Here is a 27,625-nt window from a genome sequence, read left to right as displayed (position 1 = left end):
TGGGGTTGGCCTAGGGTGTGGTTGTTCAATTGTGGTTGGCTGTGGTGGTCTTCGTTTTCATGTGTGAGTGGGGTGGGTGGGTGTTTTGGATCAGGTTAGCCATATTGATTTGTATGTTGGTGGATTTTTGTCATTGTCTTGTTGGGCTGTGTATGTGATAAAGGGGAGCCATACCGGGGTGAAGGTGTCGTCTTCTATTTGTCCCCATGTCAGTTTCAGTTTATTGGTTAACTTTTCTAGTAAGGCTGTTTCCCATACTATTTGGTACCATGCTTACTCCTGACAGGTCTCTCCAGTGTCTGGTTATGATGTTTCTGACTGCTGAAAGTAGGTGGGTTTTGAGTTCTTTGTGGTGTAAATGGGCAGGAACCTTACCAAAATGCTGGAGAGGGTGCACCTCCACAGGCACATACCTCCACATGTGGTGTGAGTGCCCCCAAATCCAACTATTCTGCACAACAGCCATACGAGAAATATGTAAATAACTAAGCAAGTATTAGAAACCACCTCAGAATTGGCCCTACAAAACATCTTCCAAGACAATAAGGACAGTATCTTCTAAACTGTCATGGACACTTGAAGTAAGTATTAGGTAGTGTGATGCTAGAGAGGAAAGCATATATGTAGAAGGTAAATACTGACTGAATGTTGGGGACAGAGTTTCTTAGGAAGTAGTGCTTCATATTTGAATGTTTTCTCCCCTTTGGTGTATTAAAATATATGAACAGAAACATTCTGTAAAGTTTCTACAATACACTTGGTATTGCTCTGCACTTATTTCCATAGTGTCAGGAACTATTGAAATATACCATTTCACAGAAGTCTTCTACTGTTGCTTTGAGTTGGTTGGTGAGTTTAGTAGAGAAGCGGGGAATTTTATTTCTTCACTATTATCTAGCACAAAATTACTGTGAAGACAATACACATACTTGGTGTACATTTTTTTACTTATACAGTATAAGGACAGTTTCCATGTTTCCTCTTTAGTACAAAGCAGTGTTCAACATTTTACAAGAGAGTATATTTATGTTTAATATTAATGTTTTAGTAAAATAACCTGATCTGGCACCTAGCTGCCCTCTATAGCAAGTAGGACGCTGGCCTATATGGAGCTTTGGTTTCATCCAGACAGGACTTTTGTTACATTTTTATGAAAAAAATTATGGAAAAGCTTTACATATAGAATATGATTAAAAACAAGGTAGCATGGGTCATTTTCTATTTATATACAATTCTTATAGCTTTACTATTACAATTTTAATGTGGATAAAATTATGAACCATGTATCATTAATATTCAGTTTCTCTAATACTTATTCATTCCCTTCTCCTTTCATCATAGTTATCATGTCAGCTATTCTGCACTGATTACAATGCACTGGTTACAATATGGAAGCAGGGTGTATTTTAATAGAGAATGAATTAGTATTCAGCACTGTGCGTTACTGACTGCAACTGTTTACTTATTATTTTACACCAATACAACCATATCATACTGTCAGCAGCTTTTGAAGCAGTTTGCTTTAGAAAGCATACTTGCAAAAGAAATTATGTTACATTACATTTTTGTTATGGCCTAAGCCTAAAAAAGGCTCCCAACAGGCAGACGGGGTAGACACATGTACGCATGAGGGGTTTTGCTCAGATTAATGGGATTGCCATCTAGTCTGATGTCTTCGAGAGATTTGCGGATGTAAGAATAATCCTTCATTTTGCAGAAAGTATCTTCATGCATTTCTTGTATATTGTTGTTCTAAAAAGAAAACAAAAGATTTATTAAAGCCAGTATTTAAATTCCAATTTAAATGTCAGTTTGTCGACAATAACCTAATAATTAGTAATAGCGTGCACTGGATTTGGATAGATCCTGGGGCCAAGCAGGATGCCTCAGAGGAATTTTGGTTTTTTTAGAGGTGAAGTGGGATATCAAAGAGGCACAAGTCAAAGCCCTAGGGCTTTGTGATGGTCAGATGAGAAATTGAATCAATAATAATAATAAGAGCAGGGAACTCTGAGTGTCTGGAGGCAGCTGGCAGATGGATGGCAGCTGACTGGTTTAGGTTCAATCATGACAAGACAGAAGTATTGTTTTGGGGGGACAAGGGGCGGGCGAATGTGGGGGACTCCCTGAAAAACCAGGTGCGCAGCCTGGGAGTCATTTTGGACTCACAACTATTTGTGGAGGCGCAAGTCAATTTGGTGTCCAGGGCTGCTGTCTACCAGCCCCATCTGGTATGCAGGCTGAGACCCTACCTGCCCACAGACTGTCTCACCAGAGTGGTGCATGCCCTGGTTATCTCCTGCTTGGACTATTGCAATGCGCTCTACATGGGACTTGAAGGTGACTTGGAAAATACAACTAATCCAGAATGTGGCAGCTAGACTGGTGACTGGAAACAGCGGCCGGGACCATATAACACCGGTCCTAAAGGATCTTCCCTGGCTCCCAGTACACTTCAGAGCACAATTCAAAGTGTTGGTACTGACCCTTAAAGCATAGCTATCAACTTTTCCCTTTTCTTGCGAAGAATCCTGTTCGGAATAAGGGAATTTCCCTTTTAAAAAGGGAAATGTTGACAGCTATGCCTTAAAGCCCTAAACGGCTTCGGTCCAGTATATCTGAAGGAGCATCTCCAGCCCCGTCACTCAGCCCAGACAGTGAGATCCTCCTCTGAGGGTCTTCTGCTGGTTCTGTTCCCTCACTATGAGAAGCTAAGTTACAGGGAACCAGGCAGAGGGCCTTCTCGGTAGTGGTGCCCTCCCTGTGGAACGCCCTCCCTTCAGATGTCAAGGAGATAAAGAATTACACAAGCTGAAGGCAGCCCTGTATCAGGAGGTTTCTAACACTTGATGTTTATATATATATATATTTAAGATATGCTGTAAGCTGCCCAGAGTGACTGGGGAAACCCAGCCAGATAGGCAAGGTATAAATAATAAAATTATTATTTATTATTATTTTGTGGCACCTTAGATATCCAGGCATCAAAATAATGCTGCAGACAAATATCTGCTGCAACCAGATATTGGTTTTATCCAATGCTCCATGTATGTGGCTCCACTGGTGCTATAGGACCTCCATTTTCTCTCCACCTCTTGCATATACCAGAATCTGCTCTGGAGGGTGTCCTCTCCGTCTCCAAGCTGATTTTGTGGGAAGGTCGGAGGGTGACAGGATGGGGAAAGGAAGCTACACTGCACACACTGATGTCTGTTGCGTCAGGAAAGCTGAAGTGCTGGATGTGGCCCAATGTGTCTAAGCTTACCCACTATGTTGGGAGGATAGGAGGAGGGAGAACACCAGGATTAGAGGGACCACAGAGGAGGAACTCTGTTGTGACTGACAGGTCTAGCTTGCTATCAGAGGACATGATTTTACCATTGTCCACATTCCCCATGCTATGGGGGGAAGCAGCTTTGCAAAACCATATGTAGGCTGTGCCTGTGAGTACCTTTTGTCTTGAGCGAACAGTGTTGAGTGATTAGCATCATGGACTGATGAAGCTCGCTGCGAAACCTGGATAATATCCGGAGAACAGGTCTCATCTATTTGGCTTCAATTGATCATTTGGCTTTGCATTTCCAGCTAACCACTTGAAGAACGCCTTCTGGCAACCACTCCTACATTTATTGCCTTGTGCTTCCAGTGAACGACTATTTGTTCCAGCTGTGTTATGACATATTTATTGCATACATAACCAGTACAGCAATGAGAGAGACACTGGTACATTCTATGTTTATGAATATCTCCATGCTTGGTTATGCACATTGCACTTTAGTTTGCCCATTGTCTAGTTCGTTTATGAGGGTATATATTTATTCCAGTGAAATTGTTCTTTATATTCATAAGCCAGTTCTGGTGTTGTTGATTTGTTGTTCAATTATGGTTTAACACCTGATACTTTTTGTGTATACATATGTAATTTATGTCTCCAAATTTAAGAAAAGCACGAGGATGCGGAGGGGGAGAGAGCACCTTTGTAACCAATGGGTCCAACTTCTAACAAGAGGAAATGATATTTAGTTCTTCCTAGCACGAAAGCCCCTGAACCTATTTGTATGAAATTTGGCACACTTCTTATCCAGTAAACACTATATCCAAAAGAATTTATTGATTGTTTTAGCCCACCTGCAGATGAAGAGACTGGAGGCTTTCAGGGAGTGGAAGTGGGATATGATCCAAGTTGTTATCAGTGATGTAAAGATGGTGCAAGTCAAACATATCCTAAAGAAAACAAAAAATTATTATTATTATTTTTAAAAGAAGTGATTTCTTTGTTCTCGTTCTGAGCCACACATGAGTACAGACACTTAAATTCAGCCAATCATTTTAAACATCTGTACCAAGATTGATTCTTTTTAGAGATTCAATGAATGTCAAAGCTCCAGTTGTGTGGAACAATCGGCTTAGTGGTTTTATTTGCTTGTTTTCAAGTTTGCAAAGCCTGGCTACTTCAGGCCATAAGACTGAGCTTGACCTCACTGCAGTTCTCTCTTTATTACTGCACAATTTTCCCGTTGTTCTCAGAGCACGGAAGACAGAATCATACCATGCAGCCATACAGCTGCCACCTTACTCTGACAGTGACTTCATGCAAGGTATTTTTTTCCATTTGAGCATTAAATTTGAGTACAAAAATATGGCTTCTGTATCAGTTTTGATGTATATGTGCATGGCACAGGTTGCTTAAAAATACATGCTAGTGGCAAATTTTGATTTAACAAAAAATGTTTTGGTTGTTTTTACTGATAATGTTATTGTTTTATATTTGTAAACTGCTTGGAGCTTTTTCACAATCAAGCAGTGCACAATAAAATAAAATAAATAAGAGGAAAATAATATGTGCCTAATCCATGATCCTTTCTACATTGACCTTAGGAATTAAGCCTCTGCCACCATGTTGTTTTGCACTGGAATAACTATCTCTCATTTATGAGAGAACTCCCTCCTGCTCTTATAATGACTCTTTTTATTAGTCAAATAGAGGGATTTTTTTTCAAATTAGTCAGCAGTTAAATACAGAACTCACTTTAAATGCTTCTTGTCTGATTCCTTTGCGACCAAGCCTGTTGTTACTAATATCAATGAATATCAAGGTTGGTGGTAATTCTGGAAGCTGCCTTATCTTGTTATCTCGAAGTATCAGTTCCTGAAGTTGTGGTAGTTTCCTGAAGGCATCTTCATCAATTTCAGATATAAAATTTGAAGTCAAGTCAATCCTTTTTAAGTTGCCTAGTCAGGGAAAACCAAAGCGGGGGAAATAATTACAGCATTTCTACCTGCTTTTAAAGACCAACACCAGGGGTGGGGGTGGGGAGGACAGACAATCACCATTCTTTGGATGCAAATAGTTCCAAATTATAGTTCACAATATGATGTTATGTCCAGAAGATGTATGCTACTATGCACTTATCTTTCAGTATGCGAAAGTACTTTGCATAGCGTGCAATAAAATAAAGTGTAGTAACCAATAGTAAAGTCATCCATACTTAGGTTAGCAAAGTCATCCCTGTTGACCCTTTTGATTCTGTTATAGCGAGAGTAGAAATGTGTGGTTTCCTTCGGCAAGGGGGGAAGATCTTCGAGTTCACGATCATCACAGTAGACAGAAGTACTTAGGCACATACACAGAAGACAAGTTGGGAGGCCTAAAACGTGAAAGAAGAAACCATTCACTTAGTTATACACTTGTAAAAATTTAGATTCGCCTTGTTCAGAAACACATGGAATGACTTCTGTCAAATCTAACCTGCTGCAAATTCACACAGAGCCATACCATCCTCCAGAGCCACACGGTCTAAGTATCCTGCTGAACCAGTTTAAGGTTCTGTTTGAGATTTTGAAAAGCATTTGGCTCCTTTTATTCTAGCTGTTCTAGGTTTAGGCTCATGTGTAGGTTCTCATGAATAACTTTCCTCTTAGTGTAGCAGAATAATCACCAGTCATGCACCTTTTGATAAAAGTTCCACATTTACACTATTTGTGGAGTAATGCATAGTGATATTTTTCAGATATTGGGAAATGTTATATTGAATATTTCATGCACTTTGTGTTACGCCATTCACAACTGGGTGCACATGCAAACATGTGTACAATATCAATGCTCCAGTTTTTTGCCCTTAATATTTATTTTAAAAGTTACAAACCATGCTTTTGTAAATTTACAATTAAATGAAATAAACACACAAGAAGTTATTAAGTGGATTTATTATTGGAGGCAATGTGGCTGTTCAAAACCAACAACTTTGAAAGACTCAGTGTAATCAAATCAAGTGGATTCCCTTGTATATTAGATTGGTCTGGATATGAAAATTGCTGCTTGAATAATCCTAGTGATTCACTACATCTGTAATGTTTTATAGGAAATACTCTTATGAATAATGGAGTATTTTGTCCATACTAGATTTCTCAAGTCATAGTCAGGATGATATCTTCATTTTATATTCTACCTCCAGGATCTGTGTCTTCCCTTTAAAACTTAATAAACCTGCATACATTTAGTTTGGTAACCAGCATGCTTTTTTGATATTTGAGGAAATTGGTCGTCCCCCCCCATGAGACTTCAATTTCCTTAGAATTGTTTTTAATTAGCATCTTTCATGCAGAACAATGACATCAGGAAAGGCTTCAACCAACCCTTGAGGAAAAACTGCTTGAAAACTGTAGATTATTAAATAAAACATCAAACTACTGCTGAATGAACATAAGAAAATGATCTAAAGCATTTAAACCAATTTATGAAAGGGCTTCATTAACAGGTATGTGGATGTAATTGGGAAGAGCTCTGCATTTCCCTATTGCCTTCTGAAAAAGGAGGTGGGATTGAGAAACATCACAAATATTTATAGGAAATAGAACATAATGGTGCAAAATGATGCCATTTTATATGTCTAATGCTGTTAATGTGGGTGTTTAGGATAGACTGGAAAGCAATATTTAACATTACTGGTTAACGTTACTGGATTCTTTTTAGTGGGATTTGGAGTGTTTTCCAGAAGTAAGGAATTCAGGGCCTCCCACCTCCCATGTTGCTCGAGACCTAAAGCCCCATTTACTCCACTGCCCTTGCTTCTGCTGGTCTCTTTTCCCTTACTGTTCCTGAGCAGTGACTGGTCACCCCTGAACCTGGTGTGAGGCAACCTGTGGTCAAGGAGGTTATGTAGGCAGGGACCAATAAGGTCACGTGAGTGGGACTAAGGAGGTTACGTGGAAAGGGCCAAATTGTTCTTGGCCTGAAACCAGACTAGAATCTGTTTCTTACAGGTCTAAAAGGTAAAGGGACTCCTTACCATTAGGTCCAGTCGTGGCTGACTCTGGGGTTGCGGCGCTCATCTTGCTTTATTAGCCAAGGGAGCCGGCGTACAGCTTCCGGGTCATGTGGGCAGCATGACCAAGCCGCTTCTGGTGAACCAGAGCAGCGCACGGAAACACCGTTTACCTTCCCGCTGGAGCAGTACCTATTTATCTACTTGCACTTTGATGTGCTTTCGAACTGCTAGATTGGCAGGAGCTGGGACCGAACAACGGAGCTCACCCCATCCTTGCAGGAATTTAGCCACCACACTCTCAACCACATTGCCCAGGGAGGAAGTACTAATTAACCTAAAATTTAGTGACATTATTTTAATTAACATACAACCAAGTTTTAAGGCTTGTTTGACTTATAGGAGGGATCAATGTTGTGTTCTGGGGTGGAGGCTTTAGTTATTTCCTTTTCTCTAGCAACTGACATCTCACTGCTTGGCTCAACTCAGCTCAGCTTCTACCATAACTGGCAAAATAACACAAAATCAGCAATTTGCTTTTCAAAACTGGAAGAAAACAGATTAGATTGCCCAATTTATCTGTCACTCTTGAATGTCCACACACTCATAAACCTGATAACTTCTGTGGGAAGAACGTAGATTCATTCCCATACTTCTTTCCGTCTACTGGTGGTAGTTATAAGAGCACAACGATGCCTCCCCCACCCCCTGATCACTAGATAATTTAAGAAGTCTAGATGGTAAGGAGGCAAGTTTGCGTACTGCAAACCTGTATAGAAAACTGCATTACATATTCCCTGATGAAAAGGCTCCTTAGCTTGTGTTGGAATTATAGGCCCAAATCTAGACGAAGCAGAAAGTCAAAATCATGTCCCTCAACTCTCTCTTACAAACCTTCATGTGTATGGGGACCAAGAACTCCTGGTCCGTGAGGTGAAGAGCCATCAATAAGCTTAGGTGTGGATGCTTCTTCTTCGGGTTCTTCTGGCAGAGGAGAAGGTAAATAAATCTCTCGAGTTACAGATGGTACTACTGTTCCAATCTCTACCTAGGAGACACATACATATTAAAGCAGTTATGTGGTATCGGTATGCAATGTTGATTTTTATTATAATTTGCCGTATATTCAAGTTACCTTGACTTATATTAAAGGCCTGGGAGTCTCTGGTGAGGTTGGAGAAAGAATGTGTCAGTAAGAAAGCATTATTCACTAAATGCAGGCAGAATGTATGATGGGAAGACTTTTTCTGCTAGCTCAGAGGAAATGTGAAATATCCATATCACATACAAATTAGTACTTTTTACAGCAGGATATATCATTCACCATCTTGCTGCTGTAACCAACCACTCTAGGTTCACACACTTAAAAACCAATGTATCTTTGCAACCCAAATTGGCAGATAACCTGCAGTTTTCATGAAACTTGACACCTTAAGATATTGGGCAGAGGTCACCCTACAAGATTAAATGTGTGGTTTCTGACAAAAGCATCCCACTTTGTATACCTACATGTTTGGGAGACTTAGAATAGCTCTTTGGTTTACGTAGTAAGTATCCAACACAGATTGGAAATAGTAGTTTCAGAATCCTATTTTACCAGTAGATGGCACATACTCCCTGGAACACAACAATAACAGCTTATTTTCTGTTCCATAACTCTACAAATTTATAAAATCGTACATTAACCTACTCTTCTTTAAAATTCACTTTAATTTTTCTTTTCAGTAAAGCTTTCATTCTCATACATGCTAGATTGTGTTCTCTGGAGAAAGCTGGCAACAGATTCTATAAATTAGTAACATATTGCAAAAATAAAATAAAATCCAAATGGTTGTTGTTGGTGGGCTGGTTTTTTTTTAATGGAATTGTAAAACTTTCTGTATTCTACTGAAATAAATTGAGTGAAGGACTGAGTTAATAAATCATTTGCTGGGTTTTTTTTAGAACCCCCCCCCCAACTGTCTGAATGAACATTTTCCATGTGTGTTTATGGGGACAACCATTGTTCAGAATTTCAGCAAGAGTGCTTGCAAAGCTGCAAATACAAAGAACTTGGTTAAGAACCTGGACCACCTCTACCCATATGAACCAACCCTGACCCTGTAATCATCATGAGGCCCTTCTTGGTGTGCTTCCTCCATGAGGGCCTGAAGACAGCACCACAAAAACAGATCTTTTCTGTGGTGGCTCCACATTAGTGGAATGCTCTCTCCAGGGAAACTTGCCTGGCACCTTTATTACATATCTTCAGGTGCTGGGAGAAAACATTTCTCTGTTACCAGGCCTTTGGCTGATCAACATTACATGGCCCTTTGAATATGTTTGTGGGAGGGTGCTTATTGGTTTGTTTTTTATTGTTTTGCTATGTATTCTGTGTTCTAATGTTGTATTTTTATGTTGTGAACTGCCATGTGATCTTTGGATGAAGTGATACAAAATATTTTAGGGGTCTGCGTAAGTTCTGTGTGCATGCTGAATAAGGTGAATTGGGGTTATTCCAGTCATGATTCCATGTTCCTGACCAGATCACATTATTAACAAGAAAGATCAGGGACCTACTAAGCTTCCATGTTCTTCCTGAGGTCTTTTTTTTTTTAATTAGGGTGCTGGAGGAGACTCTTGAGAGTCCCATGGACGGCAAGAAGATCAAACCTCTCCATTCTTAAGGAAATCAGCCCTGAGTGCTCACTGGAAGGACAGATGCTGAAGCTGAGGCTCCAATACTTTGGGCCACCTCATGAGAAAAGAAGACTCCCTGAAAAGACCCTGATGTAGGGAAAGATGGAGGGCACAAGGAGAAGGGGACGACAGAGGAGGAGATGGTTGGATAGTGTTCTCAAAGCTACTAGCATGAGTTTGACCAAACTGCAGGAGGCAGTGGAAGACAGGAGTGCCTGGTGTACCCTGGTCCATGGGGTCACGAAGAGTCGGACACGACTAAACAACAACAATTTTTTTCCAAGAAGTTAAACACGTAAACTTTCCTGCTCTCCTTTCCTTTCTAAGAATCAAAACTAAGCTGACAGAGCCTGAGAGGTGAGGAGGGGTGTCTGTGTGTTTATGTATCTCATGTTTTGACTGATAGAAAATAATTCACTGTGATTAAAAATTAAACCTAAGGTCACTCAAGTTGCAGTGATTAGGGAAGTGATGTTGAGATAAAAGAGAGAACACACCATGCAACAGAAACAGAACTAATCAAAACCTCTCTCACCGGGTTTTGATTAGTTTTGTAATCCTGAAAGAGGGAGCAAAGAGGCCAAAGTCACCCCACCTCCCCCTTCAATAGATAACCTGGAATTCCTCTTCTTTGCAGAGAACAGGAACTGCCACCATCAATGCCTTCTTTTGTGACTACGGAGCTAAGAAAGTGTTTTCGGGATATCAGTATCTTGATGAGATGAGATATAAGTTCTTGTCCCTCTAGGCAGGGTGACAAGGATAATGACTGTTATCATATGCGTGTCTCTAAAACACATTGTTCCCATCTGTCATTTTGAAAAGGAGACAGCTTAGACAAGAATGGACTTTGGGACAAATCAAAAGAAGACCAAAAGAACACAGGAAATCAAGGCAGATGTTTTCTTCATGGAGGAAGTCTAGAGGGAGGAACACATTCCAGACGACTTGACCCAGCAGGAGCATTATGCAAAAGTGCTAACATATGCCATGTAAAAATATGGCAACTTATCCACTTGAAGAAGCAGACATGATGAGCAATTTACTTTTGATCAAGGCCATATCAGAGAATATCATCTTTTCTAAAATGATTTTTTAATAGTAATTGCAGCATGTTTAGAAAATACAATAAAGACTGACAAGGTTATAGAAGTGTTTTTACATTTAGGAAGCTATATCTCTTGCAGTGTAACAGTATGCATGTTAGTGCTGTGCTTTTATTATGTTGGAAGCTGCCCATGGTGACTGGGGCAACCTGGTCAGACTGACAGGTTATAAGCAATAATTTATTTATTTATTTATTTATTATGATAAATCTCACTGTTTTCAGCTTCCCAGGTAGGTGCACGCAGAACTGAAGCTTCAATTTGTGGTTACTAATTTTATCACTATGGCTATTTGTGTTAAAGATCTACATTTAGATAAAAGCTTTTGCAGCTCTTATGATCTTTTCTCTTTCTGAAATATCACTTTATGGCAGCAACAACTCAGGGGACTTGGTTTGGTCTGGAAGACAGATGAATGACAAGGATTCCACTTTTGTTTAGTCATTTAGTCGTGTCCGACTCTTCGTGACCCCATGGACCAGAGCACGCCAGGCACTTCTGTCTTCCACTGCCTCCTGCAGTTTGGTCAAACTCATGCTGGGAGCTTCGAGAACACTGTCCAACACTCTTTCATTTCTCACCTTATTCTGCTTTCTTTCTGCCTGTTCCTCTCACTTCTTTCCACAATGGCTCTTTGTTCCACATGCTTTCCCTCTCACATGCATATATTTCTTTTTATAACTAAAGAAATCAAAATTTGCTAGGTGTACAGCCATGTTGTGGTGCATTAGTGTAATGGTGCAAATTCACACCAAAATCTGAAAGCAAACAAGTAAAGTCCTGATCTGAAAGGCAGGGCAATACAATCTCTCAACAGACAGATTCAGCTGAAGAAACCAGAAAATGGAATATAAGGGATAATGACTCATGGATGTAGTTTCACACTCCTCATGAATCCTTCATATATTCACCCTCTATGTGGCTATGCCTTGGGCAAGAACTTTTATTTAATCCATCTAGAATGAACTGGGATGCTCACATTTCTGACATGACTCTTCCAAAGTTAAACACTGCAGAAGGCATTCCAAAAAACGAGAATCAAAGATGTGTTTCCTGACTGCTAAATCTTAAGCTTCACAAGACTGTCAATAAAGTGATAGTTCTGGCTTTGTCTTTTGGGCATCAGTCCAATGACAGGTGATTTAAAGCACTGATCAATATGCTACTATGCCATTTCACACAATGAGAACATGTGACCTGGAGGTTACAAGGAAAATCTGTTTCTCATTAGTTTTATCCTAAGCCATGCACTAGTCTGTCTTTTACATATTTGACAGCTCAAACAAGAGTTTAACAAGACAAAGATGTTGCTAGGTTCAATAATGCAGAAAATAGTTTTTTTATCTTCCAAATGTTTGTTTTTGGCAACACTTGAAAAATCAGAAATGTGAGATTGTGATGGGGCAGAGGAATAGTCCATGTGATGTATTATTTTTCCCCCTCTTTGTTTATTTCCTCTGCTGTTCTAAGACAGCATTTTCTCCAAATAAATATACAGTGGAAATTATATGTCATATATGAAGAGAGTAAAAAGTAAAAAGAGGTTTGCTTCACAGAAACAATTTTCATATATCAGTAGTATAGAATTTAATAAAATTAATAATACAGTGTCCCATTAAAAGGTCTCATGAACTCATGACATCAAGACACTTAGTTCATGTGAACAGAAACAGTAGGAACAAGCAATGTATCTGAACTGTATCTTTGAAGAAATAAGATATCCCCATGAAGACTTTTCTACTGAAATCAATGGGACTTAAACTCTTCCTTGTAAGTTTGACCTCGTTATGTTCTTACAGATTCTCAAATAAAACTGAAGTAACTGAAATGCCTTTAGGGATCTTTTAAAACTTTTGACTGGGTGCTGTTTATGCTTGTCAAGAAGGCAACACTGCTACTCTTACCTAGAATGTCTAAGTGGTGGCCTACAACAAAATGTTGCATTGTGAAGTGGTTGTGTTCAGGGTTCCAGACACCTAAATCTGCTCACACAAACACTGTCCCCCCCCTCCTTGTTTGCCCAGCCTTTAGTCAGTACCCGTTGGGCTGTCGAATTTATTTGGAGGGGCCCGGTTGCTGGGAGATACACATGTACACCATTTAAGCTCCAATGAATTCTCTTATTTCCCCATTCATGTATATGGCCATGTCTCTCTTCCGTCTCTGTTGGTATTTAAATATAGCTTCTCAGCCTAACCTAGGAAGTGACCTACGTATATGTACAAGGAGCTGGCTCCTCCTACCACAAACATGTTTATTCGTCCTCCTTTCTCAGTCACTCCATTCTAGTCCTCCTTTCCATCCAGTTGTCATGTTTTGTCTCACTGAACCCAATTCAATGTAATTGGGCTATTATGGAACTCTTTTGGGGAATCTCTGCCCCTTTAGGATATTTTCCTCTAAAAATTTCTCATACCTTCAGTTTACGCTGAGTCTAGCAATACCTCTCTTTTGTCCACAAGTAGTGTGGTTTTGGCTACATAAGCATGATGTCAGAGCTGCTTGAAGATCCTAGCTCACAGAGGATCACGCTAGCCAGCGATCATTAAGTAAAAGTCTTTATTGAATTACAGTTTCCATTCTCACGCTGCTGCGCGCAACTCTACGTCTAGTAGCTAGATCGGCGAAGCTCCGTCTGAGTCTCCGCCCCGTGTGCACCAACTTAATATCCTAGCCTTGCTCCACCTTTTCCGCCTGACTGTCCTCCTCTGGGTCCCTCTACCCCCCGGGGCTTCTTCCTTCCGGGATTCTTCTGACGCTGACCCGGACCCTCCTGCCTCCTTGCGCCGGGCTTTAGGACCTGGTTCCCTTTCGGGGCTGCTTACTGCGCCGCCTTCCTCTGCATTTGAACTTGGCGCGCGCGCCCAACCTTCCACTTTCCTCTTAACCGTTTCTTCGCTCCCCGATGGAGGTGTGGCCACTCCTGACTCATGCCCTCCCTCCTGTGGTGAGCTGCCAGCGCTTCCCCCCTAGCTCCTTTCCTCTTCCCTGCTTCCTGGCGGTGACGCTGGTCCCGATTTCCAGCTGCTCCCCCCTGAGTCCCCTCTGGCTCTATCTTCCTGGGGTGCCCCCCTAGACTCCCCCCTTGCCCTGGCCACTGGTGCTCCTTTCTGTGAATCCTCTGATTCACTGGAAAGACTAGGAGATCTCGGGTCGTCGTCATCACTCATCTTTTCTTCTGCCTCCTCCCCTTCGCTCTCTGTTTCCTCCCTTGCCCGTGCCTCTGCTCCTAAACCCCTGACATCCATCCCCCCCTCGAAGCCCCCCATTCCCCCCTCCCCTCCTTCCGGTGCTGGAGCTGGGGGCTGCTGTTGCAAAGGGACGAACGTCGGATATCGGTCGCTTCCCGTGGCGGGTCTCCATCTGAAGTCTCGCAGGTCTTCCTCCCTGCTCTCGTCGACAACGGTCACCTCCGCTTCCATCTCTGTGCCGCCGTGCTCGAAACCAGGGTCGTCCCCGAAAACGTCCATGTCCGTCTCTCCCTCACTTCCTCCTGGTGGTGTTGCTCGTCCTGGGCCTTCCAGCCACCGTCTGCGGAACTGCTCCTCTGGTCTATCGTCCCACCAATACGAGGGTTCTGATGCAGATCCCGAGGGTGACCCCTCCGGGGAACGGACGTCTTGTGTCGGGTCCTCGTCCGAGTCGAACCCCCGGAAAGTGCTGGCCGAAAGCGTGGGCGTGAAAAGCCAGTCGTCGAAAAAGTCTGCTGGCATAGGTCTATGGGGGAAGAGGGCATGAAACTCGTCTTTGAGGAGAGGTTCGTCCAAGGCGTAGCCCGGCACCCAGCTGTTCGCACTGGCCGGGGTGCCCTCCTTGGCGAGAAAGTATTCTACCCCCTCTTCCCCCCATCTGGAGTCCAAAATCTCCGTGACTTCGTTGATGCGCTCCTTCTGTGCCACTCCCGCGTGCCCTGTTCTGTCTCTGACCGGACTCGGCGCCGTTCCGGGTTCCTGGAACCTGTGCGGTGCCCTGTAGGGAGTGAGCACCGATCTGTGGAATACCGGATGCATTCTGGAACCCTCCGGAAGTGCCAGTCTGAACGCTACCGGGTTGACCTGCTCTTCGACTTGGTAGGGCCCCAGTTGTTTATGCCCTAGTTTCTTCTTGGCCAACGACCTGGCCGGCACTGCGTGGGCTGCTAACCAAACCCAGTCTCCCACGTGGAGCTCTTCGTCAACCCTTCTGTGCTTGTCCGCTTGTACCTTGTATGCGTGCTTGGCCAGCTCCAGGTGGCGCCTCAGCTGATCGTGGACTTCCTGCAGCTCCGACGCGAACGCATCTGCTGTCTGCGGCTCCCCCTCTCCCATTCTTTCCAGTCCCGGGAAGGTTCTGGGGTGCCTCCCGTTGTTGGCGAAGAACGGCGTGACCCCCGTGGACACGTGCTTCGTGTTGTTGTAGGCGAACTCGGCAAGCGGCAGGTAATCCACCCACGTCGCAGGCTGTTGATTTGCATAACATCTCAGGTACTGCTGCATAATGGCATTGACCCGCTCCGCTTGCCCGTTGGTCTGCGGGTGTCTCGCCGACGCCAGGTTGATCTTGACGTTCAGGAAGCCCATCAGCTTCTGCCAGAAATTCGAGATGAACTGCCGCCCCCGGTCGGACAGAATAGACCGTGGCAGACCGTGAACCTTGAACACGTGGTCTATGAACAGTTTGGCGGTTTGCTCCGCCGTGGCCACCTTAGCACACGGAATGAAATGCGCCATCTTGGAAAACAGGTCTACCACCACCAGCACTGCCGTCTTGCCCCTCGAGCTGGGCAGATCCGTGACAAAGTCCAGGGCCACCCTTTCCCAAGGTTCGACCGGAGTTTGCAGCGGTTCCAACAGTCCGGCCGGCGGTTTGTGCACTGGTTTGGCCCTCTGGCAGGTGTCACACCTCGCCACGTAGTCTGCGACCTCCCCTCTCATTCCAGGCCACCAGAAATCCCTGGCTACTAATTCCACCGTCTTCTCCTTGCCAAAGTGCCCGGCCGTGGGCGCGTCGTGCAGCTGCTGCAGCACCTTGGCGCGAAGGTCGTCTCCCGGCACGTAGATGGCCCCTTTACGGATGAACAATCCATCTCGTAGCTGGAAACCGTCGGCCGCAGCCGTGCCCCTTTGCACCTCTGCCATCTTTGCTTGCGCGAAGGAGTCATCCTGCAACGCTCGTCGCACCGCCTCCAGGTCCACGGTGGCCGCGGCGCACGCCCATACTGTTGGTGCGAAGATGTGCATGGCGGCCGCTGGCGTTGCGTCCTCCAGATACTGTGGCTTACGGGAGAGGGCGTCCGCCATGATGTTAGTGTCCCCCGGGACATACTCTATGCGGAAGTCGAAGTTCGCAAAAAACTCAGCCCAACGTATCTGCCTCTGGTTTAGGAACTGTGCCGTGCGCCAGTGCTCCAGATTCTTGTGGTCCGTGCAAACCTGCACCGTGTGCTTGGCGCCGATCAGGAAGTGCCTCCACGCTTTGAACGCTGCATGAATGGCCAGCAACTCCCTGTCCCAGATGGTGTAGTTCTGCTCGGACTTGCTGAGCTTCCTGGAGTAGAACGCTGCCGGTCGCCACACCCCCTGCTGGTCCTTTTGCAGCAGGACCGCCCCCACGGCTCTGTCCGAGGCGTCTGTCTCCACCCTCATCGGCCTGCTGGGGTTGACGTGAAGCAGCTGCTCTTCCGACGCGAAGAGACGCTTGAGTGCCTGAAAGGACTGCTCCGCCTCCTCTGTCCAAACGAACTTCTTTTTCTTGGAGCTAAGCGTGTCTGTGATGGCCGCTGTCTGCATAGCGAAGCCCTTGATAAACTTGCGATAGAAGTTCGCAAAGCCGACAAACCTCTGGACCTCCTTCCGGTTGCGTGGACTCTTCCAATCCAATACCGCGCGAACCTTGGCGCTGTCCATGGCGAGCCCCTTGTCAGACAACTTGTAGCCCAGAAAATCCACCTCCGTCACGTCAAATTGGCACTTCTCCAGCTTGGCGTAGAGCCTATGTTGCTTTAGTCTGGTCAGCACTTCCTTGACGTGTCTGTCATGCTCCTGCTGCGATTCCGAAAAGATCAGGATGTCATCTAAGAAACAGACGCACGTCTTGTAGAGAAGTCCCGCCAACACGTGATGCATGAAAGCTTGAAAAACGTGGGAGCCATTTTGCAATCCAAAGGGCATAACTCTGTATTCGTAGGTACCCAGTGGCGTGAACATGGCCGTCTTCCACTCATCTCCCTCCCGCATACGAATGAGGTTGTACGCCCCTCGCAGGTCTAACTTGGTGAACACTTTCCCCTTCCGCACCTTCGCCAGGAGGTCGTCGATTCGGGGCATGGGGAAGTCCGACGGCTTGGTCCCATTGTTTAAAATGCGATAGTCCACGACCAGTCTTTTTTGGGGCGTGTCTCGCTTTTTAACAAAGAATACTGGACTGCCCCCCGCTGCCTTGGACTCTCGGATGAAACCGCGCTCCAAATTATGATCTATGAACTGTTTGAGTTCCTGCAGCTCGTCCTCTGACATGGAATACAGTTTCCCCTTAGGCAGCGCCACCCCCGGCAGCAGGTCAATCTTGCAGTCATATGGCCTGTGAGGGGGTAGCCTGTCTGCCTCCTCGCAGAAAACTTCCAAAAATTCTGCGTACTTGTGGGGAATCGCTTGCAGCGTGCCTAGCAGCAGCTGTGACTCCTCTTCCTCTCCTTCCTGCCGGGGCACGATGCAGTGTTCAGCACAAAAGGAAGAGCCGAAGATCAGCTGCCTCTGGTACCAAGCCAGCGTTGGGCTGTGCTTGTCCAGCCAACTCATTCCCAATACAATGGGCGTATCCGATAGTTGAGTGACATTGAAGCTGATGATTTCTTTGTGATTTCCAAGTCGCATCGCCATGGGCGGCGTCTGCTTCACCACTTGCCCCCCTAGCAACTCCCTGCCATCCACCGTGACAACCTGCAGGGGCAGTGTGGCCGGCAGCAACTGTATAGCGTGCTTGTCGACAAAGTCCTGCCCTATAAAGTCCGCGTTGCTGCCCGAGTCAACTGTGATGGGCACGTCAGTGGTGATTCCATTGGGCAGCTGGAGAGATGCGGTGAGCCTCACCACTGGTTTGGGCGGGAGGGGGTTCACGGGCTGTAAAACCTCTGGGGACTGCGTCACTAACACGTCTGGCTGGGCCCCAGGGCCTCTTCCTCCAGCCAGACTGCGTCGTTTCCCTGCTGTGGTCCCCCTTGCTGCGTTGCTGCAGTCACCATTGCCGAGGCTGCAGTAAGCTTGTGGAGCCTCTGGGGACACTCTTTTGCCATATGCCCTGGCTCCTCACAGACGTAACACTTCCTGTTCCCTCTAGGAGGCTTCGCTTTCACTGCTGCCGGTGCTAGGGCTCTGGTTGCTGACTGAGCCCTTGCACCTCCAACCTCCATAGGTTCGGCTCCTCCTCCTGGCGGAGGCGTGGATTGCGCCCGCGCTGCTTCTCTGGGAAGGAAGGAGGGGCCCCTGGCTGGTTCGCGCCCTCCACGCCCTTCGTCCCTGCTCCACGGACGTCCTTCCAGCCTCACCCCCACTGCCAGTGCCCTCTGAACGACCTCCTGGGTGGTTCGGGGTCTCTCCCCCCTCGCGATCTCATCTTTAATCGAGTTGTGCAGCCCCTCCCAAAAGAGGTCTCTTACAGGAGCCGAATCTCTGTCCCATTCCAGGGCACTGACCAAGGCGAAAAAGCGGGCATGATACTGCCTGACGCTGGCCCTCCCTTGTCTCAGCCCATGCACCTCCTTCCGTGCAAGATCCACGTCAATACTTGATAAAAAACACCCATCCATCGCTTTAATAAAGGCATCTGCATTCTGGAGCGCCGGATCCTTATCTCTCCATAAATTGCGTAGCCATGCTCTAGCATCCCCATGCAAATGGGACATAATGAATCCCACTCTCTCTTGCTCATCTCTAAAGTCTTTATGCAGCAGTTGCAGTGCGCACAGTACGTCGGCTCTAAAGTTGGGATACTGTTGCAGGTTCCCATCGAAGTGAGAGACCAGCCCGCCTGTCCGTCTCGCCAACCCAATTCCCTCCTGCCGGGGTGTCTGCTTTGTCAGCACGTCTAACCTGACCTGGAGATCCCTGCAGGCGGCAGCTGCCTCCTCCTCTCTCTTCCTGGATGCGAGAGCCGCTGCATTCAGTTGTGACACTGCTTCTCTGAGTTCCGCTATCTGCTGCTCAGCCGTCATGTCGGCTGCCGTTCGTGAGCTCGCTGGTAGGCACCTGCTTCTCTCCCCTCCTCGAGGCTGTAGATGCCCACAATTGAGAGACGGAGCTTACTGTCAGAGCTGCTTGAAGATCCTAGCTCACAGAGGATCACGCTAGCCAGCGATCATTAAGTAAAAGTCTTTATTGAATTACAGTTTCCATTCTCACGCTGCTGCGCGCAACTCTACGTCTAGTAGCTAGATCGGCGAAGCTCCGTCTGAGTCTCCGCCCCGTGTGCACCAACTTAATATCCTAGCCTTGCTCCACCTTTTCCGCCTGACTGTCCTCCTCTGGGTCCCTCTACCCCCCGGGGCTTCTTCCTTCCGGGATTCTTCTGACGCTGACCCGGACCCTCCTGCCTCCTTGCGCCGGGCTTTAGGACCTGGTTCCCTTTCGGGGCTGCTTACTGCGCCGCCTTCCTCTGCATTTGAACTTGGCGCGCGCGCCCAACCTTCCACTTTCCTCTTAACCGTTTCTTCGCTCCCCGATGGAGGTGTGGCCACTCCTGACTCATGCCCTCCCTCCTGTGGTGAGCTGCCAGCGCTTCCCCCCTGGCTCCTTTCCTCTTCCCTGCTTCCTGGCGGTGACGCTGGTCCCGATTTCCAGCTGCTCCCCCCTGAGTCCCCTCTGGCTCTATCTTCCTGGGGTGCCCCCCTAGACTCCCCCCTTGCCCTGGCCACTGGTGCTCCTTTCTGTGAATCCTCTGATTCACTGGAAAGACTAGGAGATCTCGGGTCGTCGTCATCACTCATCTTTTCTTCTGCCTCCTCCCCTTCGCTCTCTGTTTCCTCCCTTGCCCGTGCCTCTGCTCCTAAACCCCTGACACATGAGTATGGGGATTCTCAGATATGCAGTAGTACATGTTTCTTCAAAGTCAAATTGCATACTGTGCATGGTATAACGGGGGGAAATAAAGTATCAAATACATTCTAAAAACCTTTTAATGTCCATCTTATGCACTTTCCATTCAGTTTTCCTAAACTAAGCATATATTCTACAGTTTCTTCCAAAGCAGTCTGCTACTGTGTTTTCTGTGGTAAACAGGAATGAAATTTTAAAATGGTTTCCTGAGTGGTTTCTATTAAGTGCCCATTGGCTTACCCTGGCAAAATCCCCAAGCCACCTAAAGTCCTGAAACCCTCAGAAAATTCTGTGTTAATGTAATACCTGTGGAAAATGAAAATTATTCAGGGAAAACACACACCCTTGTTTACATGACCTACACTATACAGTATATGTGAACTTAACTGCATATTGGCCCCAATAGCTGATGGATATGAACACAGGCGCCGACTCCATGGGGCCTGAGGGGGCCCGAGCCCCCTCAAAAATTCGTTTGGGGGGCTCTGCCCCCCCAATAATCTCGGGCGCCCCTCCAGCAGAGCGCCACCGCCGCCCCTCCCTCAGCCCAAAATGCACAGGGTCGGGCTGCATGCCTCCTGCCCTCCCTCCCGAGCAAAAGCTCCACCCAATTTCCTTTGGAGCTGATTAATAGGCGCAGCACGCTCTCCCCTATTCGCTCACGAGGAGGCGGTGCCACTTTATCTGCATATTCATGAGCTTATTTATTATTCATGAGCTTTCGCGGGCTCCCCCAATGTTTTTTATAAGTCGGCGCCCCTTATTCATATCATATGAATGATTTTTCTCCCTTCGGCAATCAATATTTAACCATTACATTTAGCAACACAAGCCCAAGTAGTTATTTGGATCTGCATCTCCCCCCCCCCCCAAAGCAAAGTAAACTAGTTCCGAATGATTTTGTATCAAAATCAGCTGATCAAAAGATCTTCACTTAGTCCCAACCCAAGTGGCTCACAATGACATTATCTTCTCTTTCACCTCAAACTCTGTTTGTAAAACAGGTGAGGCAATCACCTATAATCTTTGAGCTCAGAAAACTGCTGCCAGAAGTGCTGTAAACAAAGCTCCTTTGCTACATCTGAGTAAGACCTGACCTAACCCCCCCAAAGATTTTAAGGTCCTTCTCCTCTTACCCTGCTCTTATCTCCTCTCAACCCCAACAGAGGGAGGAGGTGTAAGAGCCTATTTTTGAAGAAGACAGAAGTAGCAACAGCAGCATAACCCTCCCATGAGGATCCACTGATTTCTGCACACCTATCTTCCTGAAAATGAGCTGCATCCTAATCTCCTTCCTCAGACAAAAACGTTCAGCAGTCATTCAGCCATGGAAAGTAAGTGAACTTTTGCACAGTTGCCAGATGTGTACAAACACATGATATTACCGATTTGGTATTTTCTAATGCATTATTTAAAACCCAATCCACAATTCTAAGCATGACGTGATTGTCCACATAGTGTAACATGACCTGGGAAGATATAGTCAATTGCTTCCCAGCCTGTATACATGCATGTAGGATCACCATGTAGTAATTTTGTCAAGGCTGATAGGATTCTCTTTCATCCCCCCCCCGCTACAATCAATCTCTTATACCATCACAGCTGAAAATATTTTTCTCTCATTATGTCAGCTTTTTAACTTTACCCCCTTCTGCTATTATTTAGTCTTGAAAATTTTCAAGGAAGAGAAAATAATCATGTTTAAGTATGCCTTTTAATCAGAATGATTACACAGGAATTTTCATTCTTTTTAAATAATTTAAACATGTACCATCTAAGAGACTTTGACATCCGCCCCCCCCCCCCCCCGCCGGTCCATTGCCCTAGTTCAAATTTAATTTCAAGGAGTCTAAAGAAGGGGTAGTCATTCCCTTACTTTTGCTGCTTAGCAATTTTCTCTTGGATGCTTCTCTTGATATCCTTGCTTTTTAATTTTATCACATTATGCTAAGGATTGCTTCTATGAAAGTAATGGAAAATACTACCTGAGTCTATGTTAAATGTCCTGTTTTACTGGCACTTAAACTTTAGTAGGGAAGAGTGACTTCATCCAATCACATGTGCTGGACCCTTGCATATCTTGCCATATTATATCAAATGTCTATCTGGATCCAGTAGGCTATGAATTCATCATTGCAAGAAGAAACAGTCCCGGCCACTTTAAAAGAGGTGATAATTAGATTGTCTTGAAAAACAAACTAGCCTAGACCTATTAACAAGTCCAAGATGGTCACAAATATCCCCTTCCTAAGTAAGGTATTTGACTGGGTGATCTAGTTCTAGATTCTCATGGATAACGCTGATTTTCTATTTGAGTTGGGTTTTCTCTATTTGAGTTGGGTTTCAGGCCTGGTTTTGGAATGGAAAATTTCTTTGTTGCCCTGTGGGATGACTTTTGCCAAGAAGTGTGCAAGGAATAGTAAAAAGGAAAAGGTGAAGCCTTTTAAATTTTATTTTATCACACCTTTATAATAGGCATATTTGTTTGGCACTTTTAAATAACTGCACCAAGTTCTTCGCCCTGGCTGGTTTTATGGTGGTTTGCATTTATGCTGCTCTGTTTATGCTGGCTTTTAGATAGTTTCTCTACTGCTGGTTTTATTGTTTTAAACTTTGGATTGTATAATAAAAATGCATTATACATCTTATACATAAGATGCTGCAAACAACTTAGTTATATGGGTAGTATATAAATGTGATAAATAAATACTTTCATAAGAGTACTGACACATGAGTTGAGTATAGTACATGTGTCACAATAATACATGTGTCAGTAAGTGCAATTTGCATCTTATTAAATGTGGACTGCAAATAGAAACACCCCTTTCCCCACCTGTGTGAAGGAGGATGTCTTACACTGCTCTGTTATGTCTTATATGACTTGTCTTGTTTTCAGACTTACACTCCTGCCTAGAACTACAATTCCCTCTTCTGCTATTCTAGGGTTGGTTCAAGCATGTGAAAGGGAATTCCCATACATCTTCATTTTCAGGCAGGTAGCTCAGCTTACTTGTTCAGGTCTGGAGTGCAATTATGGTAGTCCTCATGATTCAAGGTTTGAATCAGAGCTAATAAAAATGTTTCCACTTTAAGATTTTTATAGACATGGGAATCTTTCAACAGCTACAGGCAAACATGGACACGTTTCTCAAAAGAGACTGATATGCTAACCCCAAAGAAAAATATAAATACTATATTTCAGAAGCTTGAGGAACATTTTGAGGCTCAGCTCAAAAATGAAAATAAGTACAGACTACTCCTCAAATTGCACTCCCTTTCTAGTCTCTTTCTCCTGCTGGACCTAACCATCCCTTCCTTGTTCTTATGTTTATTTTCTTTTAACATTTCCTTTTTCCTGTTGTCTCTGCTTGGCAGCAGACACATAAATTATCTACTTGAATGGCATCTTTCTTTTCCTCAATTCTCTCCTGAACAATAAGCCCCCTTAGGATGAAATATTTTAAAAGGAGCCAAGTTCCTGGAACTTGGAAGCTAAAGAAGAAACGAAAGCCAATATACCACCTCATCTGCAGATTGGTAAACTTCCAGAATTTTCCACTCTAGTATTCTTCTTAGCTATGGTAATAGGACAATTAAAGTAAACCCAGACTTCTGTTTAGATCTTCCACCTTCCTACCTGGAAGGATCACAGTGATACAAGAGACAGCAATGTACAAAGGGAGATGTCAGGAGCCAAATTCATCATCCTACAGTTCAAAATCTGCACAAGTTGTCCACTTTCCTTAGCACCTGGAGGATGGCAACAACACAGCCTATCCGAGAAGATACATAACTCAGAGTATTTACATAAAATTCCAGGCATGCATTTTTAAAAGTTTTATACCATTTGTATGAATTTGTAAAAAGAATTCCAGTGTGGGAAGAAGACCTCCCACTGACACCATGGCAAAAATCCTAGACTTCTATCTTGGCTATAAATCACAAAAAGAAATACACTTTCCTCACAATGTGAAGAAAACACTGGTTTTACTTTCCTGTATTTCCTTGTGTAATATAGCCAGACTTTCATCCCTAAGATGCCCAACATAATATAATGTTTATTGCCCTAAACTGTCAGAAATTGTTTCTCTTTAGCATTCTTCTATCAATCAGATTCCAGTTGCTTAACTTCACGCACAGAGACTATTCTGAAAGCAAATGTAAAACAAAATTCTCTCATGAATATCAAAACATTTTCAACTACTTCTATAAAATTGTCTATTTTTTCCTCCCAGGCCTGGTCACTATTGACATTTCAGACAGAATCATAAGCCAATAGGTTAACCAAGTCAGTTGCTATGGCAATGGCCCAGTGCTGTCTATATAAGTGATTAAGGCACGTCAGTTCAGCGTTGCCGGGATCTTGGGTCTATGTGTCAGAGTCAGTCTTTGAGTCTGTCTGTGAGCTGGAGTCTGTGTTATGCCTTGAAACTGGAGCAACAGAAATACTTTGAACTTGTATATATCTATCTGAAGCTGCAAAGCCTACAAGCTGTATGTATATATGAACATCTGGAACTGTATTACTGAAGCTTTATCTTCTGCAGCAGTAAACTGTTTTGGACCTTAAGGCGCCTCTACATGGTGACTAGAACTGGGGACAACTTCCGCTACATGGGTACCTCACCTCAGATTCCCAATATTAATGTAATATCAGCTCCTGGCTATACCCCAAGTGATCCACAAGAACATGAGATGGGCTCAAGCACCAGCTGTTCTAGTGTGTTATCAAAAGACATGATGGTATATCAACAGATTAGGTGATGCCAACAGACCATAGTGCAAACAGGTGAGATAATGGATGTTTGCTTTACTCTATTTTAGCATGCCATCACTCAGGGATTCCCTAATGAGATCCTCCGATATGTACCTACTTCCTGCAGAAACACACAAATTGCTGACTGTGATCTGAATTGTAAACTGAGTCCATTAAACAGAAAATACAAGTACCTCTCAATGTAACCCATTTCTTCTCCCCAACCCACCTAATATAAAAATGTGCTTGTTATCACTACAGTGGTACCTTGGGTTACATACGCTTCAGGTTACATATGCTTCAAGTTACAGACTCCACTAACCCAGAAATAGTGCCTCAGGTTAAGAACTTTGCTTCAGGATGACAACAGAAATCGGGCTCTGGCGGCGTGGCAGCAGCAGGAGGCCCCATTAGCTAAAGTGGTGCTTCAGGTTAAGAACAGTTTCAGGTTAAGAACGGACCTCCGGAATGAATTAAGGACTTAACCCGAGGTACCACTGTATTAACAATTGTACAATATGATACATAAGAGAAAAATAAACCCCACAATTTAGAATTACCTGTGCCTGATCAACAGACAGATTTTCATCATAGTCATATAGGCTATCCAGATCTTCCAAACCAACATCATATGTTTCAGAGTCATAAGTTACAGGACTCCTTGTAGGACCAGCCAAAACAGCATCAAAGAAAAAAAAATGCATGAAAATATTTGCAATGGCCTTCATTCTTCAGTCTCCTAGAGGAAGAGAGCATATACGTGATTATTAAAAATATAAATGCAAATATCATATGAAATATTATGCATAGGTTATTGAATACTATTAACTAGAAATGTGATGAGCTAAGGAGTTTTACAAATAATTTGATGTGTGTATACACAGTAATCGGTCACATGAGCCATGATGGAAATCAGGAGAGTGCAACACTTCAGAGAGAAACATTTTCAAATGATACTTATTCTATTTAGACATTCTACTTCAGCATATATAATTGGAATTGTTTGTCAAGTAAACAATATACATACTTGTACAACTGGATGTATAAGGGCAACATTCCCAATTATACACTACTCTAAAAGTGATAAGCTTTCTCCATGGTTAAGAAGTCCTGATGGGATTCATATTGCCTCCTTTGCGGTCAGTGGACATCGCAGGTGCATAGCTGTGCTCCATCGCTATGTTGGTCGAGACTCTTAGTGGGGTGGTTGTACAGAGCAGGTTGAATACATTATGAAGAGTGATCACCTGGATCCAGAAATCAGAGGATACTCAAGGCCTGCTCTCCCCACTTCCCACTCAGCTTCTTTCAATACTTTGGATTGTATTTTAGTGTTGTGGTCTCCTGTAAGAGACTGCTACCCTATAGCATCAGGTGCTCCCGATAGCTAGGAGTCCAGCACATATACCTAAATAGATACAGTTTGGTTATGGGATAAAGCCAGACCCCCATATGGCTCAAATGGGACTAATCTGTTCATAAGCATGGGCTCAGGCCACGAGATTCTGGGCTAGAAGTACGCTGCCTAAACTCTATACTGCACAATAACTCATCTAGAATATTCTTCCTGGTTCTGCAATGAGTGACTCCAGGTTCATGCACATGTTGTTCCAATGGGCTGAATGCAAGTTCTGGTGGCAATGTGAATGCAGCCCATGAAACTGGATTTTGAACTCACAGAGCCTCTGCACGCTTAAGCGTGCTGGATTGGGCTAGGTTATAACTATATTGTTTACAATTGTTTTATTGAAATCTAAAGTAGATCCGGAACACTGGTTTGAATTTTGTTTAAAATACTGGCCACTGCCCAACTAGTTAGTCACCCTTAAGCCAAAGTGGAATCAATGTGCTTTGTTAGTTGCAACTAACTTGTGCCAAGCACAAATAGCTTTAGTTGGATAGGAGCCATGTGGTCTGAACATTAACAGTCTTCTCTTATCATTTTAAAGCAATGCACATCAAATTTTAAATACCCCTCCCCCATCCAATTTCCAATCTTCATTGTATCATTCACATACATTGAGGGATTTATATGGGAAAAGTCTGAATACACACACACATGCACACACTGTATTTAAACTGAGAAAGCAGCACATGACTTTTTACACATTTAGAAGCTGTGCTTAAAGAACAGCACACAGTGTATGATATTAGAAATTCATGAGACAATTTGTCTTTTGAGGTTCCCTAGACTGAAACAAACTGATATTAAGCCTCTTGAAAGAAGGCCTTTGTGAAGCAGGTTTACACATGGAGGCATGAAATTCCAATGGGAATGGTGAACAGCACAAGGCGCTCATTTTTCTCTTGTACACTTTCCAGTTTTTTTAGCTACCTAGAAGACATAACCTACAGCCGGCAGACTCTCTTTGCCTATAACCAAGGGTTAACTGTATTGCATTTTTCAGAACTGATTTATTTACAGTGTTAAAGGTTTGTCTAAAGAGTTGCTCTACAGATATGCTATTATGCTGATAACTTAGGAACCTCTTATACGTCAATGAACTTATTTGGAAATTTTTGTAATAAATAGTATAAGGACAGTCTAACTTGGTTATTTTTTCTGTTTATTTATATTTCCAAACAGTGTGTTGATTTGTTCATATTGTAGCTTGTACTGTTTTTACTACTGCTCATATTGTCTAGAACTTCTAATTTGCAAAGTAGTTGATTTTTTGTTGTTTACATTCTCACAAGGAGCTCTGAAGTAAGTCCCTGACTATCTAAATGTGCAAATGTAATGCTGAAACT

The 27,625-nt window shown here is 44.0% G+C and overlaps 1 protein-coding gene across 4 annotated transcripts in view; it reads right to left on the bottom strand.

Annotated features, from left to right (window-relative positions):
• Positions 1 to 929: 929 nt before the first annotated feature.
• Positions 930 to 27,625, bottom strand: part of EPYC (epiphycan) — a 30,753-nt gene continuing 4,057 nt past the window's right edge. For 3 of the 4 annotated variants that reach the window (XM_083463036.1, XM_083463038.1, XM_083463035.1), the window contains exons 2-7: positions 25,435 to 25,613; positions 8,160 to 8,313; positions 5,490 to 5,648; positions 5,030 to 5,232; positions 4,129 to 4,224; positions 930 to 1,752 (exon numbers count right to left, since the gene is read on the bottom strand). In XM_083463036.1, the coding sequence (XP_083319162.1) occupies positions 1,582 to 1,752; positions 4,129 to 4,224; positions 5,030 to 5,232; positions 5,490 to 5,648; positions 8,160 to 8,313; positions 25,435 to 25,602 (951 nt within the window). In that variant the 5' untranslated portion in view covers positions 25,603 to 25,613 and the 3' untranslated portion in view covers positions 930 to 1,581. Of the gene's footprint in view, positions 1,753 to 4,128; positions 4,225 to 5,029; positions 5,233 to 5,489; positions 5,649 to 8,159; positions 8,314 to 25,434; positions 25,614 to 26,121; positions 26,142 to 27,625 lie in introns of those variants that run through there. The other variant, XM_083463037.1, reaches the window with a different exon arrangement.

This window comes from Podarcis liolepis (assembly GCF_965112155.1).
Source record: "Podarcis liolepis genome assembly, chromosome: 10".
Taxonomy (NCBI): domain Eukaryota; kingdom Metazoa; phylum Chordata; class Lepidosauria; order Squamata; family Lacertidae; genus Podarcis; species Podarcis liolepis.
The sequence above is the reverse complement of the archived record's forward strand: the minus strand, read 5'-3'. Positions and strand labels throughout refer to the sequence as shown.